We start from the raw sequence: 16586 nt of genomic DNA on the forward strand, positions 1-16586 counted from the left end.
ATAATGGCCTTTGTAATGTGGGAAAAGGGGGGGGGGGAGGCTAATGACTTATTATGGTTAACCTATTTGACGTGAAATGGGGGGGGGGGTGCAGGGCGTCATTGGATCTTTGTTTCGAGGCGGTGACCGTGACATGAGTTACTGCCATGTTACGCATGATCAAGGGATAATGTGGTCAGTTTAGAGCCATGTGGTCAGCTGCTTAGAGCCTCCTCGGCAATGTGAGCCCTGGGCCAAAACTCGCAGGCTGTGTCTCTTGAATGTTGTTTAAGTCGCGGACCAACATCTTGCGGCGGAGTGTTGACCTTAGCTAAACGCTGCCCCTGGTACGCTGACCAGGTATTAAAAAAACAAAAAAAAAAAACAAATCTGCCTTGGGGATAGTGTTGGAAACATTCAAGCCATTTGTACGGACCACGTTTTGGCATACAGCCGGACATCATCTGCGTCCAAATAGTGATCCCTTTGTTTGAGGTCAGCTCGTCCGGCGTTGATGATTCTCCACCTTCCAAGCGGCCATTTCACATTTTGAATCGATTCTTGATCCAGTGTTGGCTTGTATAGATGCCAGACACGTCTATATTTTTGGCAACGCATATCATGCAGAAACTAGGTGTTCATGTTTAAGAATTTATATGTTTAGTAATTTTATTGATCTGTTGGGGAAGGCTTATTTCTCTATAATTTGCTAAAAGTTTTTTGTTTTAAATCACGTCCGTTGACCAATTATAGAAACACTTTTGGTGCTGTTTTATTAAAATGGCAAAATTCGTCTGTGATAAAATACTCACCACATTTCCATAGTTATTACCAATCTATCAACAACAAAAAAAACTTATCTCCCTTACTCACTTAGCTTTATTTTATTTTTTTCGCGCTGCCAGTGTCAAACTAATTAACTGTTTCAAAGATCCACTATCGCGATTGGTGTACTCCAACTGACAGATAAACGACACAGTTTTGATCGTGTGTGTGTGTGTCTGTGCTTTTTCAAACTTTGAAGTAAGAAGATTCTTCCGTTGCTTCTTGACCCCCCATCTTGAAACTTGGCCGTGTTGACACTGGGTCTGAAGGAGGCAGTAGATGTAGACTAATACAGTGCTTGGAATGGGCGGGGTCGGAAATAGCACACTTTGAGAATCGTCAAACTTCAGCGCACTTTTCCTCTCACTCCTCACCCCCCACCTTTTTTTTTAAGCCAACGAGGGGAGTTAATCGACGAATGCTGGTCCAAGGAAAGGGGGTGGTGGTGGTTGTCTTCTGGTGTGGAAAGTGACAAACGGCCTCTATTGCTGTGTAACTCTTACGACTCGTGTTGTCTTTACCTTTCAATTGGCTCGTATTGTGATCCTTCAACTTTTTAACAAGTCTTTGTTGTGACTAATTACTTGTACTAATACGCCTAGGAACCCCATTTTATTTTGGCTTCCTTGAAATAAACAAGTAATAATTTAGTTGTGGTAATCATTTATGTTTGAGTTTCGGATTTCCAATCAATGTGTGATTCTTTAATTCAGAGTGGATTAGCCGGGTGTATACATTTCACCTCTAGGATTGTCCTTCACCTTGGACTCGAGACGCTTTCAGACGATACACAGCACGAACGTCCGAAAAACTTAACGCGCCATGTGTCTGTTGTGTTCTGTTTTCCCCGCCAAGATGGACAGGATTTTCTTGTGCCCCTTTGGAGGTAGACCCAGATGACGTGAGGTTCGACTCTTGACATTTGAAAAGGGGGTCCTCCCAATCAAACAGAAATGGCGGATGTTGTGGTCAATGGTGGAGAGCACGGAATAGTGGGGCCACTGCAGCCTGCCGCCCCTGAGGCCCCAGTGTCGGATTATCGGGGCAGCAGCGTGTCCGTGTTGTCGTCGAGCTCGGCCAGCAAACTGACCAAGTCGGCCATCATGTTTTCTTCAACCAATGGAAGGCGGCAATCGAAAGGTTACCGAGACGGTGTCGGAACCAAGCTGTCAATCATAGGTACTAGCAATCTTAAATATAGTAACACTTAATCGATAATTATCTTTTGTTTTTGAAGTTTTATATCTAGATCTAGTGCTCTTTCATAATAAATATGGATCTCTGCGGCTAGGTCTGTGATCCAGATCTAGTCAATAGTGTAATAGGATTTATAACTTAAAAAAAAAAAAGAAAAGAAAATATAAGAATAATAAACACTATATGATATATGATAGTATATGTACACATTACCACGACATAGAAATAGATTGCTTGTGTGTGTGTATACGTTATAAAAGCCCTATGCATTTTATGCATACTATATTAAATTATAGTATATTATTATTAGTATATAATTACTAATACAGGCCTACATTTCATGGATATAGATCTATTATATTTAGATCTTCTTTCATTTCTGAACTAGATCTAGATTTGATATATCACGATTTATCATAAAGCTCTAGTTAGTTTAGTTTAACCCATCATTTGTTGTAGGCTTTTGATTATGATTGACTTTTGGATTATGGAGTTGAATATTAATATAGCTACTTAGTATGCTAATGCCTGTAGGTATGCATGTATTAAGAAAGTGTATAATCGAAAATGATTTCAATATAAACTATAGAACTCTTATACTTATGCATATTAATTTAATGACTTCTTTATAAATATTTTTTTTTGCCAGTAACTTTTAATCTTATGAAACTCTTAAAACACTGTTTGCTATAGATTTAGGCTCAATAACAAATGTAATGTGAAGTGATACATTACTCTCTAATGCTATAGTGTATGTGTGGAGGCTTTCTGTAACCTGTGGATGTAGACCTAGACTTTGTTTTCAACCACTGCATTGAATTATATGGAGACCCCAAGATCTAAAAGTAAACAATTACTTTGATAGACTGAATTCAACATGTCTAACCTACACCCAACACAGTTTATCTATGTGTTCATATTGTCCTAGTTAACCAACACACAAACACACTTTAGATGTGTGTATAGTTTTGTCTAGTTTATAGACACGTCACTGTTAAACTGTTTTTTTTTGGTGATGTGTCAGTCACTAGTTGACTAATTAGATACCAAGGAAACTTCTGACAAGATTTGAGTGGGGATGGAACAAGTGACTAGATAAACAAGCTGACTAACATTTTCAGGAAATCGTAGTATATTTTGACCTACATTCTGTGAGAATTTATTTTCTTCAAATATTTAGAAGTATAGTTTTCTTGAGTACTGTACCTAGTAGTCTCTCATGTACCTAGTAGTCTCTCATGTACCTAGTAGTCTCTCATGTTGGTGAGGAGACTGAGTTTATGTTAACTAGGGTATTTAGTGGTCAACCCAATGACATACTGGTTGTTTTTAACTTTTTTTTTAAAGTGGGATTCAAACTTGAGCTACTAGACTTCAAAAGCCAATACACTCTTTATACTCTGCCACTTAGTCTCAAGGACACATTTATTTAGTCTCAAGGACACATGCACAAAGTCTCAAGGACACATGTGCTGATATTGCAAACACATTTCAACTTAAGTAAATTACCTTCTGGTCTACTAATTTGAATATATATATATATATATATCTGTGTGTGTGTTAATTATATCTTTCACTATGATCAAAGTCTTGTCTATAGTTTTTGTGGTTTTATTTCCAGGTCCTGCCATGTTTATTTAGTTATTGTACTATCAAACTTGTATACTTTGATCTCATCTTTAGGTCCCGGCGAATGTATTCATAAAATATTATATGTGGACTTTTTATAGGAAAAAAACACCCTCTCCCAAAATCCTAAATATTCATATAATACTTAAGTGAATACTTAATGAATACTTAAGTTTTTTTAAAAAATGAAAATGCTCTAAAAATGTTTGACACTTCAGGGGAAAAAACATTATGTAACACCTAGTGTTGCAACCACCAGCCTGTAAATATGTTTTAATAGATATATATTGACATCATTTTATATCCCATGCTACTCCAACATATCTACTATGTAATGAACTACACATGGTCTTAATATTGACATTTTATAACCCATGCTAATCAAACACATCTACTATGTAATGAACTACACATGATCTTAATATTGACATTTTATAACCCATGCTAATCAAACACATCTACTATGTAATGAACTACACATCGTCTTAATATTGACATCATTTTAAATCCCATGCTAATCAAACACATCTACTATGTAATGAACTACACATGATCTTAAGCTCACTGTGTTACTTGGGCCTAGACAATTAGTGATTGAAATGATGCAAAAGTTTGTTTTTTTAACACTTACAAAGTACAGTTACAGTTTCTAAGAATACAATTTCATTAAATTTTTTTTTTAATGAATGTTAGCCCATGTGACATTTTTTTTTCTTGCTGACAGCTGGTCTGCATTCATACTTCAAAAAGATAAACTCATACACACTGAAACACAGACACAGATTAAAAAAAAAACTGAAAATGAGATTACAGAATAATGTTTCTGTTTGATCTTTGACAAGTTAATTTAAATATTTAAAAAAAATAAATTTCTTCAGATATTTGGCAGCAATTAAGTGACATTTTTATTTAAATATTTAAATTTTGTTTCTTCAGATATTCGGCAACAATTAAATGACCAGCTGAAATGCCTGGAAATCAAATTGGACACAGAGGTGTCCATTGTCACAGAGCTCCAGGAGTTCTTCAAGAGGAGGGCAGAGGTGGAGATGGAGTACTCCAGAAACTTGGACAAGCTGGTCAAGAACATGATAGCAAGGCACCGGGCAGAGAAGCAAAAGTGAGTTTTCTGTCTGTCTGTTTGTCAACACCAACATTTAATGTAACAGTAACATTTTGTTGAAGATCTGCGTGCTTAAAGTATTGCTCCAAGTGGGGTCAAAGTTCAATTGGGATTTCACGTTTAGTTATACTTAATAACATTAGAATTTAAAGGGAATTATGTAATAAATTACAGTGATATCAAACAAATAGACAATAATGTAATCAATAGTATTTTTAATTAAAAATAATTTGATTATCTAAATACTTTGAGCACTGTGATCCTAATTTTAGATTGGTGGAAGATTTTGCATGACTTTAATTTAATTTAGGTAGTGACATAGTCTATGAAGGTGTAGAAACGGTAATCTGTTAAACACATGAGTCAAAAAGTGTTTTGTTTTTTTAATATGGAGGAGTTTCCCCAGTGTGCTTGGGATCCGAGCCAACGTTAAAAGGGATTGAATAATTTACATCTGTTTGGATCTTTCCTAGACAAAAGTTTGTTCAGGAAAGCAGATAAAGGCATGCTTCCATAGACTTAGAGTTCCAACAGTCTTAGATTCAACTCTTGTGACAATTACGAAGAAGAAAAAAGACTCCTTAGATTAAATGGGCAGTGCCTTATGGGTTCCTTGGAAATCCTTCAGTTCTGCTCATTTAAATCTCTAAATCTGATAAACTAAGACATTTTGTTGGTCTGGTCAGTTTAGATAGTGCCAATGCTACTTTAACTTTTGAATATATTTTGATAGGAAGACAAGGTCCAAGAGGCTTATGTGCCATGCACTATTTAGACAACTTTTCAGAAATATAGCCCTTCCTATACTGTATTATATTAGTCTCTTTTATCATATGTACACTTCTTCCATATTATAGCTCTGATGTACAAACTTCACTTTGTGCTGCAAAACTTTATTAAAATGTACTTACTAAGTAAAAGAAAGAAAAAAAAACAAGTGTAAGCAGAGAGTGATACTATGAGACTAAGATGGATGAAGGACAATTTTTTTTTCAATATACATCATCAATTTTCAAGGGGGGGGGGGGTGGATCCAGAAGAAACTTTAAATAGGGACTACATTGACAAACACCCACTAGTTGCTGACTAATTGACACCAACAAAAAAGAAAATTAACTTTGATTAAAATGTTTGTATTATCTGTTCACACTTCTTACATATATGTTAAATTTATTTCAAATAGATGGCGTGTTATCTATTGGCTTGTTACAATCCAAAGTCCTTGAAATTCAGTTTCATAGTTTGATTAAATACACTTCCTTTTGTACAAAACGCGTTTCCCTGCCCTGCATACCATTCCCCTGTCTGCACTCTTTGTTTCCTAATGAAGCTATTGAAAATCACAAAGTTGGCTCATTTATTTTTAAGTTTTATGTTTTTGAAAAATTATCTTATCCTATATAATACAGACGTTACTTCAAAAAAGAAGATGATTACGTCCTACGATTGTTGGTGAATGTTTATTCATTTGACAATACAGAATAAAGTGCATACACCTTTGACATCTGGACAGATTAATATCATTCTATTACATTAGAAGTAAACTATAACATAAATGCCAGCAGTCTGTATCATTTGCATGCCTTTGTTAAGCCAACTCTACTTTTTGACCTTTCATCAATCAATTGCCAGAGTTTTGTGCATTGAAAGACCAAAACTTTTTTTTTACTCTATGCTCTGCAAACTTGAGTAAAACTTTAAAGAAATGCAAACATTTTTTTCCAGGCTTGTTGATAGAACCAAGTGAGTGTTTTCTGAAGCTAGTCAATAGTTGTTTTTCTTTTTTTTTATATACAAACTATATTTATACATGTACAGCTTTTTCTCTTGACTTCTTTAGACTCTACACCATGACTTGAAATGTAGTTGATTCAATGTATCAGTATTTGATGTATCAGACATTTGATGTATTCAGTGTAACACTTGGTTTGGCACTTAACAGAGCACCATCAGATCAAACATAGCACCATCAGATCACTCTTTCTGCATGAGAACTTCACATTTCTAAACTATTTTTTTTTTCTTGTTATAGAAGTAGCTCGAATCTGCTCTGCCTTATTTTATTAATTGTATTTTATGAAATATTTATCTGCTTGACTTTTCTTGTGATTTTATATTTTTCTTGGTAGCTTAGTTTCTAGCGAACACATCATTTAATTTTATTAAATTGTTTTTGGCAACTCATTTGTACACCTGCTATTTTTTAAGCTGCTCTTTTTTATTTTAAAAAATTGAAGCCAAGACTTAATTGGTTATATAATTTTATATTCAGTTAAACAGGCAGTTAACTAGGATAATGTACTATAACTATAATTTTGCTTTGTTTTTTTTTTTACCAAGCTTATACCAACTCACTGTGTCAGTCTGGTCAAAATCTTGTACACATTATTTTTCCCACTTTACATTCTTGGATCTAGCTGAAACTTTGCACGATTATTCATTGCTGGTGACAGCACATGAATCAATCAAAAAGTTAATCAATTAGTTGTATAATTAATTAATTTTACAGAGGTACAGAGACCCGAGTCTGGCCCCACTGCACATAATCTAGAGAATTAGGTTGTTTGATAACATTTCTAACAAAGTTTAAAGGAATGTGAATGACTTAAAATATTTTCTTACTGTCAAAGAGACTCCAGTTCAAATTCAAGCAGATTTTTATAAGGCTTATATCAACTCACTCTGTCAGTCTGTCTAGCCAAGAGTTTGTACACATTATTTCTCTGACACCCAATCTCAGATCAAGTGGAAATTTTGCACAATTATTTCTTTTACCTTGTTGATGTCTAAGAGCTGAGCCGAAGGCTCTTCGAGCTCTAAGTTTGAAAAAAAAACCTGCTTGGACGCCAAACAGTAAAAAAAAAACAAACCTGTGTGAACACACAGTTCTGTTTGGGAGAGACCCTAGACAATGCCTATGTGAGGCATTGCTGTTGACCGATGCGTTCGGCCCCCGACACGTGGACTAGAGACACGGCCGAAGGCCGGGAATGCACCGGGGACTTCTGCCATTTTCCTTCAATGTACCAAGCTAACTGTGCGGGACCCGCCATTTATGTAACGGTCCCTTTGAGGAACAGCGCATGGATTGGTGACGTGTTTGTGGGGACTTTGTTACAACCCCGCCCGTGCAATGGGTGGACTCTCGTCTACCCGTGGGCATCCCCACGGGAGTCCTGTGTTGCTACCCATTTCGCCTAGCCACTTCCTCAAATGGCCGTTTCCACGCGGGCGCCACGATGAGGCAGGGCAGCGTGCCCGCGATTTCTTTTACCTGACAACACAAGAATCAATTTTAAAAAAATTAACCAATTAGTTAATTAAATATTACTAATACTTTGTTTGGTGTCTCAAACAAGGGAAAGACTAAAGTGGTGGTATAAACTGAATAGGTCCCCTTTATATTAGGCTTAGTAAACAAAAACATGAGTAGAAACAATACACAACTATACAATCTTCCATGTTCATAGACTCTTCGCTTTTAGAGTGGTTACGGCATTGGCTTGAGAAGGCTAGAGCCATGAGTTCAAATTCAGGTCGTTCCCCCCTTTTGAAATTTTTTTTTTAAATGCTTTTTTATTGTTAGTCTAGATCTATTACAATTTTAATTACATGACTGATCCAAACTAATTGATGCAAGTACGCTTAATATAAGTTTTTTTTTAAAGTATTTAAAAAAAAATATTTTTCTTGTTTAAAATGTATTTTTACCTTGCTTACATTGACTCAGTCCATCATTTGTCTAATTCTCTTTCACAAAATATAAGCCAGGTTTTTAAATAAGTTTTTTTTTTTTGTTTGTTTAAGTAGTTTGTTTTATTTTCCCAATGACTGTGCGGGAAAGAAGTTTGTTGGTATCTGGCCTGAGCTGAGTACAGCTTTACTGCTGATGAAACAACTTAATTTGTCCAATTTTTTGTTGTAAAGCGCTTTGTTTCTGTGCCTAGAAGTCTTGAGTTTGTTTCTTTGAATCCTGAGGACTAGGGGTTTTGAAATTCAGGTGCTTCAGATTGGTCCACCCAACTCTTATGGGTGCCTCACAGTAATTGGAGAAAGTAAAGGTTGGTCATTGTGCTGGATACATGGCACCTTCATTGTGTATCAGTCATCTACCATTGACCGCATGGTCTGAAGGCAGGGTTGGCTTCCATTCTTGACAGTTATTTATTATGTATTATTTGACCGTATTTTTATTTATAATGTACTTGCTCTATATATGTTAATAAATTTTGATTAGCCATTATTGTATAAATGAGAGTAAGTTTGAAGAAGTCATTAGATGTGCTTTTTTGTATTCCTAATATTTCTATAGTTCTTTCATTATTTTAATTGAAACATTAATAATTAATAATAGCTCCTTAAAAATTTACATCAAAGTATGTTTTTTAATGCATTTTCAATACAAAATGTATATTTTTTTGTAAACTAATTAATCATAAAATATTATACAATACAAAAGGAACTATTTTTTCCAACTAATATGTTGTTTTTTTTTTCAATTAAAAAAGTTGGTGTCTAGTTTTGTATGAAATTCTCCTTGTTTAAATGAAATGCTTTGCATTTTGGTATCCTCTGAACATAAAAAGAGCTCCATAATAATTCTGACCAAAACTGGACATGAGAAAAGCATGAATTAGAAAATTACCTGAATGAAACAATTGGCTCTGACAGCTTCAAGTGTTTAAGTCAGTTGTATATTTTTGCTCGCAGACAAGAACAGTGGGCAACTATGTCCACTTATGCCTGCTGGAAGAACCTGCTTGCCATCACCAGAAAAGAGAGTCAAGACCATCAGGTCATGGCTGAGATCTACAACAACCAGATGGTTAGCAGACTGGCAGAGGTCATCGAGAACTCCCAGAGAATTTTCAGAAAGGTAACTTGTTGCCTTACAATATATGAAATAAGCTTATTCTTAGTTACTCATAAATTGTTTGACCTCACACACTGTAGAACTTAATATTACTCTATCAGATCAGAAAGAGTTCAGTGCCATGATATAACAATCCTATTTTACCTTGGTTAGACCATTATTAGTATATAGTATCCTCTGTTTTGACCCCCCCCCCCCCCCCCCAGCTCAGTAAAACTTTACAAAACTAGAGCAAGATGCAAAATATAACCACATATTTTATAGCTAATAAATATTCCCAGTTTGTCAAGAATAAAACCATGAAAAATCACTAAACTTGCTTCAGAACAGTAGAAAGTAGCAATTATACATAAAACACTGAACCACCACTTAGAAAAATATAAAAAACACAACTTAGTAAAATACCCAGAAAGATTTGAAGCATCTTGTTGTTCATATAAGTGCACTTTTTTCTCTTAATGCCTATAGAGCATAGAATGGGTTGCCTGAATCAGCCACTAAAACTATTGACTTATCAGAGTTAACATACACAAATATATTAACACATGGATACACATAAGATGCAATTATCTCCTTTTTTTGAAGAAAGGTCTGTGTAATTTCTAAGCTAAGAAGCTGTGACAGTAAATCAATGCTAAACAATAGTTTTGTTCCTTAAATATAATAATATTAATCTTTATTGTCCGTAAGGAAATTTGTCTTACAATGTGTGTATTACACCAAACAAAATATTGTAACTATAAAAAAAACAAAATGTACATTCACACCCGACATCATATCCCACTTCTTTCCATGGCCAGGATGCACACTTAATTCATTTCTGATAACCCAACACCTAAATTAAACTATCTTATGTAATAATGTAGAGCTCAAAAGAAATGCACAGTATTATTGAATAAAGTTCAAACAAATACCATTGTTAATAATATTAACAAAATTAACGCTTGATTATTTCTTGGTACTAAAATCATTGTATCTATGCGTGGAATTAATCACCCCATGCCAAACAAAAATATGAATGGTTGTTGCGCAATAGCTTAATTTGAATTGAATAGTACACTATACAGATTCGAATGAGAGAATTGGATTTATTTTGAGCCTTATCTGTCAAATACTTTTATCTTCATTAGATCTTTATGTTATTGCATTATTATCATTTGTAATTTAGTGTGCATGTTATAATTACTATTAAATACATGTTTGAATTGTTATTGTCTATGTATATAATTACTAGTCATGGATGAAAAAATAATTACATTTTGATTCTATTGACTATCTTTCTCTAATGATTTTATTTGAACAGTGTCGTGAGATTGGATCCCTCTCCCATGAGGACATGATGAAAGTTCTCAATGAGCTGCAGAGTGTAAGTCTCTTCATTTCTATAATAGGGCTTCATTTCTGCTCAAACATCTCTACAGCAGCTGAACTATATAAGGTTTCACTGTTTCTAGAACAATGATCAGTATTTGCATCTGTGAAACTTTGGCTGCAATACTGACCAGTGGGCGGCTAAAGGCTTAGAAATGAAATTCTGGAAACTTCTTGATTGTAGTTACTTATTTTCTATACTCAGTTAATTGATTTAAATTGAAGAGACTTTAATTAAGTAATGACATTTAGTGTAGGCTGGGTGTTTCCTCAGGCTTTTAAAAAATATATAAATATATAGTCCCCGCATTTTAAGGGAGTTTTCGGTCTTGGCAATTTTCTCCAATACTGACATAAAAGGAAACATCTAGGTCTGAAGACTGTAACCGGAATATCCATGGGACAAGGTGTGGTTGGCCAATGGTCCATTCTCCGCCATCCATATGGAACTTTTCTGCAGTAGAAAGCTTAAAGTGGACTGTGCCCTGGGTATGCTCTGTGGAATCGTCACATCCTGGATCCAGGCCCCTTCACGATATCACATTCACCAGATCCAGAAAAAAAAAACTTCATGATGAATTTATGTCTATTATTAGAATGTAGTGAGACAAGAACCTCCATCTGGTGTAGTGCAATCCAGACCTCCGTCAAAAAGCACCTAGAGGGGGGGAAGGTCCACTATTATTCACTTAGTGAAATGCAAGTGGAAAGGCAGTGGGGTTATTTATTTCTCTTGGTCATTTCCAAGCCCCGATACCCACACGGGGGAGTATCGCCACAGAGTGGAGGTTTGGAGTCAGAGTTTTCCTTCTCCTAGATGGGTTGCGTTATTTAGGCTGACGTGCCCCATCAACACGAAGCTAAACTGGTTTTGAGGCGCCAGTGTTCCGCCTTTCATCCCTTCTCCTGTCAGTTTGTAAGAACAGGTTCCGCCGGATTTTTGAGAAAATCACACGTGAAGGCCAGGAGCTGGATTTGACTGTCAGAGGCATTTAGAGACGCAAGCCATGGGAGCATTTCTTGGAAAGTGGGTGCTTATCCCCACTTTCACCCCCGGCATTGACAGTCCTTTGGAAATTCTGGAAACTTACGTGATTGTAGTTACTTAGTTTCTATACTCAGTTAATTGATTTAAATTGAAGACACTTTTATTAAGTAATGACTTCAATCCAAGGGATTAGAATGGCTGCCTGGTTGTGCGGTATGCACGCTGGACTTTTGTTCGGACTTCTCGATGGTCCCAGGTTCATACCCTGCCTGCTGCCATCCCCCATCGTCCTGCGGGAGGTTTGGGAGTTTAAGTAAATTATCTTCAACCCTGAAGGAACATCTGAAACGTAAAACATTTTACATACAATCTTTGATTTCTTGTAATATTGAATATAGTCTATAGAGCTAGTTTCAGATCTGTTTTCTTAAACACTTAATCTAACCAGTGAGTGATATCCCTTGATTTAGCATTACCTCCCATGCAGCCTTGTTTGATATACTGTGTGCTAGTGTGTTAGAGTTAAACAGACAGCAAATACAAACTTTTTTTGTGTGTGTTTGAACTTGAAGCATTTCAACCTTGCAACAAAACTCAAGTCTCCACACTTTAATTTGTTTGCATTCTTCACTTGCAGGCTATGAAAACTTACCACCAGTACCAGAATGAGAGTAAACAGGCCGAACTCAAACTTCGTAATGTGGAATCTCAGAAGGTGAAGGTTGAGCAACAGTTATCTGGCAAAAATACCAGCAGCAGAAAACTGAAAGGTTTGGAGAGACAGTTTGAGAAGGTGAGTACCACAGATCTTGTTTTGTGTAGCTTCAATTCTAAAGACTGTAGAACGGGTGGTCAAGCAGTCTTGTGTTCCCCTTGTAAATTCTTTGATTCCAAAGTTTAGATAATGGCATGCAAAATATTAACAATCACAGATATTATGAGCACATAATTTGATATAAAGACTTAGGTTTCCTCTGCAAGAAAAAATTTCTCGTAGTTGTGGACTAAATTTCCACGTATATATTCCATCCCTTTTAAAAATAAATTCATCTATGCGGGTCTCAAATTTCCTTGCAGTTGAATCATCCACCGCCTTTTCATCAACTTGTTCACAGTTTATACATACTTGATAGCATGATGTATTTCTTCATTGTTTGGAAGAGTAGTTGGGGGGGCGAAGAATCTCCAGTTTTATTACATGTTCTTACACTTGTTTAGGTCACAGTAGCCTCCCCCTAATCTTACTCAAGCTTCGCTTCCTTCTCTATAATCAGAAGCAAAGGGAAATAATTGTTTACTTTTGTGTCTAGAAACAACAAAAGTATGCAGACAATAAACTGAAGGCTCTCAAAGCTCGGAATGACTACCTTCTATGTATTGATGCTGCCAACGCTGCCATCAACAAATATTTCTCTGATGATATTTCCGATCTCATGGATGTAAGTTATTTATGTTCTACAAAATTCATACATGTTCTAGACTTTTTACGTCTATGCTAATGCAAGAGATATTGTTAGGTTTATATTATTATTAATATTATATTATTATTATTATAATATTATTATTGTTATAAGTTTATATTGATATAATATTTTGAGTGTTGTTTATTTGTATTTTTAGTGTATGGACTTTGGTTATCATAATTCTGTTGGCCGAGCTATGATGATGTACCTAGGTGTACACGAGCACCAGAGAAATGCTCATGGGAAATTTGTGGACTCCCTAAATACCTGCATCACTGACCTGGACTCACGAGCAGACAAACAAAAGTTTATGGAGTTGAACAATGTTTACTTTATGCTGCCAAAGAAGTTTGAATTTCAGCCATTTAAAGGAGATGAGGTCAGTTCATATTTTATCTAAGCTGGTCAGGGGACAATCAGGGGGAAGCTTCACTTGATAAGTTTGTGAGTGTGAGTTCTGATGATTGTTTGCTTGGGAGAGGTTCCATTGGTAGTCAGTTTGAAGACTTTATTATTAGTTTCTGATCATAAGATTATTTGTTGGTGGTCAGTTTTATGGTTAAAAGTGACATGGAATAATTGTGTTGAGACACAGGTCCAAATTGGCTTAAGGGGGGTATTCTTTGATAATTAAAAGATGATGTAAGTTGATCATTTTGTGACAAGTGAAGTAAGGCTCAGCTAATTTTGTAGCCACTGGGCTCAGTTTATTAAAACTCTTTGAGAATTAGTTATAGAAACAAAGAAGAAGATAAAGTTATCAAGTCAGTTATTGAACTGCACAATATTTGATCTCAAGAATATTGCTCTGAAAGATGTCTCTCTGAATTGATAATATTAAAGAATTAAGTTTCAGCTTCTAAGAGTTCACACAATATGACACAAGTTTCAAAAAACTTCTACAGGACAATGTGCTTGAGTGAAATAGGCATCAAGATCATCACAAATTTCTTCCTTCAATTTCATCTTTTACAACGAATTTTGCCTTTATTTACAAATCGTTTCAAAGACAAGTTAATATTTTTTGTTAAAAGTAATTATGTGGCTAAATTAAGCACAATTTCAATAAACTTTTATATTTTAGTCATTTCTAGACTAAACAAGATTATCCTTTGCCTCTTCAGAGTGGAAGTCTGTAATAATGAATAATAAGACAGAGAAGCTAGTTCATATTTTTTTCTACCCAGACACATGTTATATGAATATGTCCTTGGTTTGATTATGTGAACATAAGACTATTGAGTACTGCAGTATCTCTGTCTATGTTCTATGTCCTTGGTTTGATTATGTGAACATAAGACTGTATTGACGACTACTACAGTATGTCTGTCTATGTCCTTGGTTTGATTATGTGAACATAAGAATGTATGAACTACTACAGTATCTGTGTCTATGTTCTCAGGTGTGTCAGATCAGTGCCCAGAAGGAAGTTCAGGAAGATTTGATTCAGAGACATATCACCATTGAGGACAGATTGAATAGTCTGAAGGTAGAGAATGATGAGGTAAGAAACTATTAATAGATCCAAATTTAAGGTTATAGCAGATTTAGTCTTACTGAAACTTTGATGTTCAAGTCACTTGCAGTTGTTTTTTTTTTAAATACATTGTTAATGTAAATTATACAACTTTGATATTACTTTTAAAAGAAAATATCATTGTCTTTTTTTTTCCATTATTGCATTAAATTAACTTAAATTTTGTGTTGAAGATTAATGAGGAGTGCAGTGTTTTGCATGGCTATGTTGCCCTAGATGTGACCTTCATATTTTGCCACATCCAGAGCACATGTAACCATTGTAAGATGGTGGTCAATTTAGATTCTCTTTTTGACGTTTTTATCTGTCCTTAGCACTGGTTTTTCTTTTGGTCTCAAATATGTAGCACGCAGTATATGTAAGTGATCTCAAGCTGTCTTGTTCTGAAACCGCCTTCAGCCAGATGCTCTTTTCTATGTCAGTTTAAGCAATTTGGAGCCTAAGCTGGTCTTAAAAGCATTTCCATGGTCCACCTGTGTAAGGTCGATCACCTTACAACTCACCAAAAAAGACTGCCTTTGGCCTGCGTTCATCCCCATATGGGAGTGCTTAATAAATGTTTTGTTGAATTGTGTTTTTTGTTTTTACAGATTTGGAAAACTCTGGAGACCACAGAGAAAACTCTAGTTGAAGCCATTCAGGTTGGAGATTATGAAATCAACAAGTTCTTTGCTGATGAAGCTGCGCCACCCAAGTCACCTCATGAACATTCAAAGCTTAGATCTGACAGACTGGAGACTGAGTCTTACTATCTTGAGGTAATAGCTACTTGACAGTTTCCTTTGAGTCACATGACAATGAATGCTTAAACTTGATTGGTTGAATTCTTAATCTTAAAGATCTTAAGATCCACATTAATGTTTATAGTGCTTACACAGATTAATTATGCAAAGTTTGTTTCTAACATGATACATGTCTGCTTGTTTCAGAAATTCCGCGACTACACTTTGAGCTGCAACCGACTTGCCAGGCTCCAGTCTAAACACACAGCCATACAGAGAGCTTTGGGAGAGAATCAGGCTTCAGGATCTTCTAGGTATTTGTTGACATTTTGGTTTGATAGTCAGGCATGACTTAATTTTCAATGCAGTTGCTTTAAAAAAAAATCTGTAAAGAAAACAACTAAACATGTTAGTCATATCTAACCAAATTCTTAACTTTTGTTCCTCTTTTTACACCAGACCTCCTGTTCCTCCACCAAAACCAAAGAAAAGAAGAATCGGCCATCACCCTCGTGTTGGTCAACCAAAGTTATTTGGGGGCAGCTTGGAGGAATATATTGAGGTGACTTTTTTAACACACTTTGATGAAACAGTTGTTTAAGTCATTTCCACTTCTGTGTTATTGTTGAAAGCTTATTACACTCTGTCAAACTTCTTGGCCTTCAACACTGGAGTTGATTGTTTGTTCGGTATTTCTCATCTCTAGGCAACTGGCCAAGAAATTCCTTTGATCATCAAGAGCTGTATCAGAGTCATCAACCTCTATGGTAAGTCTATCTAGTGGTGTCTGATTCCATAGTAAATGATTAATGCGCTAGATCAAATAAAGGTGTTCATACTATGAGACTGAACCAGAATCCATTCTTGTATCTCTCTTCA

The 16586-nt window shown here is 35.5% G+C and overlaps 1 protein-coding gene across 13 annotated transcripts in view; it reads left to right on the plus strand.

The window, feature by feature from the left end:
• LOC106068426 (SLIT-ROBO Rho GTPase-activating protein 1-like) overlaps positions 1–16586 on the plus strand; it is a 163903-nt gene that overhangs the window by 137939 nt on the left and 9378 nt on the right. For 6 of the 13 annotated variants that reach the window (XM_056027737.1, XM_056027733.1, XM_056027734.1 and 3 more), the window contains 12 exons: positions 4567–4750; positions 6479–6496; positions 9464–9629; positions 10930–10992; positions 12623–12778; positions 13296–13424; positions 13606–13827; positions 14851–14952; positions 15576–15743; positions 15915–16021; positions 16167–16269; positions 16414–16474. In XM_056027737.1, the coding sequence (XP_055883712.1) occupies positions 4567–4750; positions 6479–6496; positions 9464–9629; positions 10930–10992; positions 12623–12778; positions 13296–13424; positions 13606–13827; positions 14851–14952; positions 15576–15743; positions 15915–16021; positions 16167–16269; positions 16414–16474 (1479 nt within the window). Of the gene's footprint in view, positions 1–1249; positions 1984–4566; positions 4751–6478; positions 6497–9463; positions 9630–10929; positions 10993–12622; positions 12779–13295; positions 13425–13605; positions 13828–14850; positions 14953–15575; positions 15744–15914; positions 16022–16166; positions 16270–16413; positions 16475–16586 lie in introns of those variants that run through there. The other 7 variants (XM_013227775.2, XM_013227777.2, XM_013227774.2 and 4 more) reach the window with 6 other exon arrangements.

The sequence above is a fragment of the Biomphalaria glabrata genome, chromosome 4, assembly GCF_947242115.1.
Source record: "Biomphalaria glabrata chromosome 4, xgBioGlab47.1, whole genome shotgun sequence".
In the NCBI taxonomy this organism is placed as follows: domain Eukaryota; kingdom Metazoa; phylum Mollusca; class Gastropoda; family Planorbidae; genus Biomphalaria; species Biomphalaria glabrata.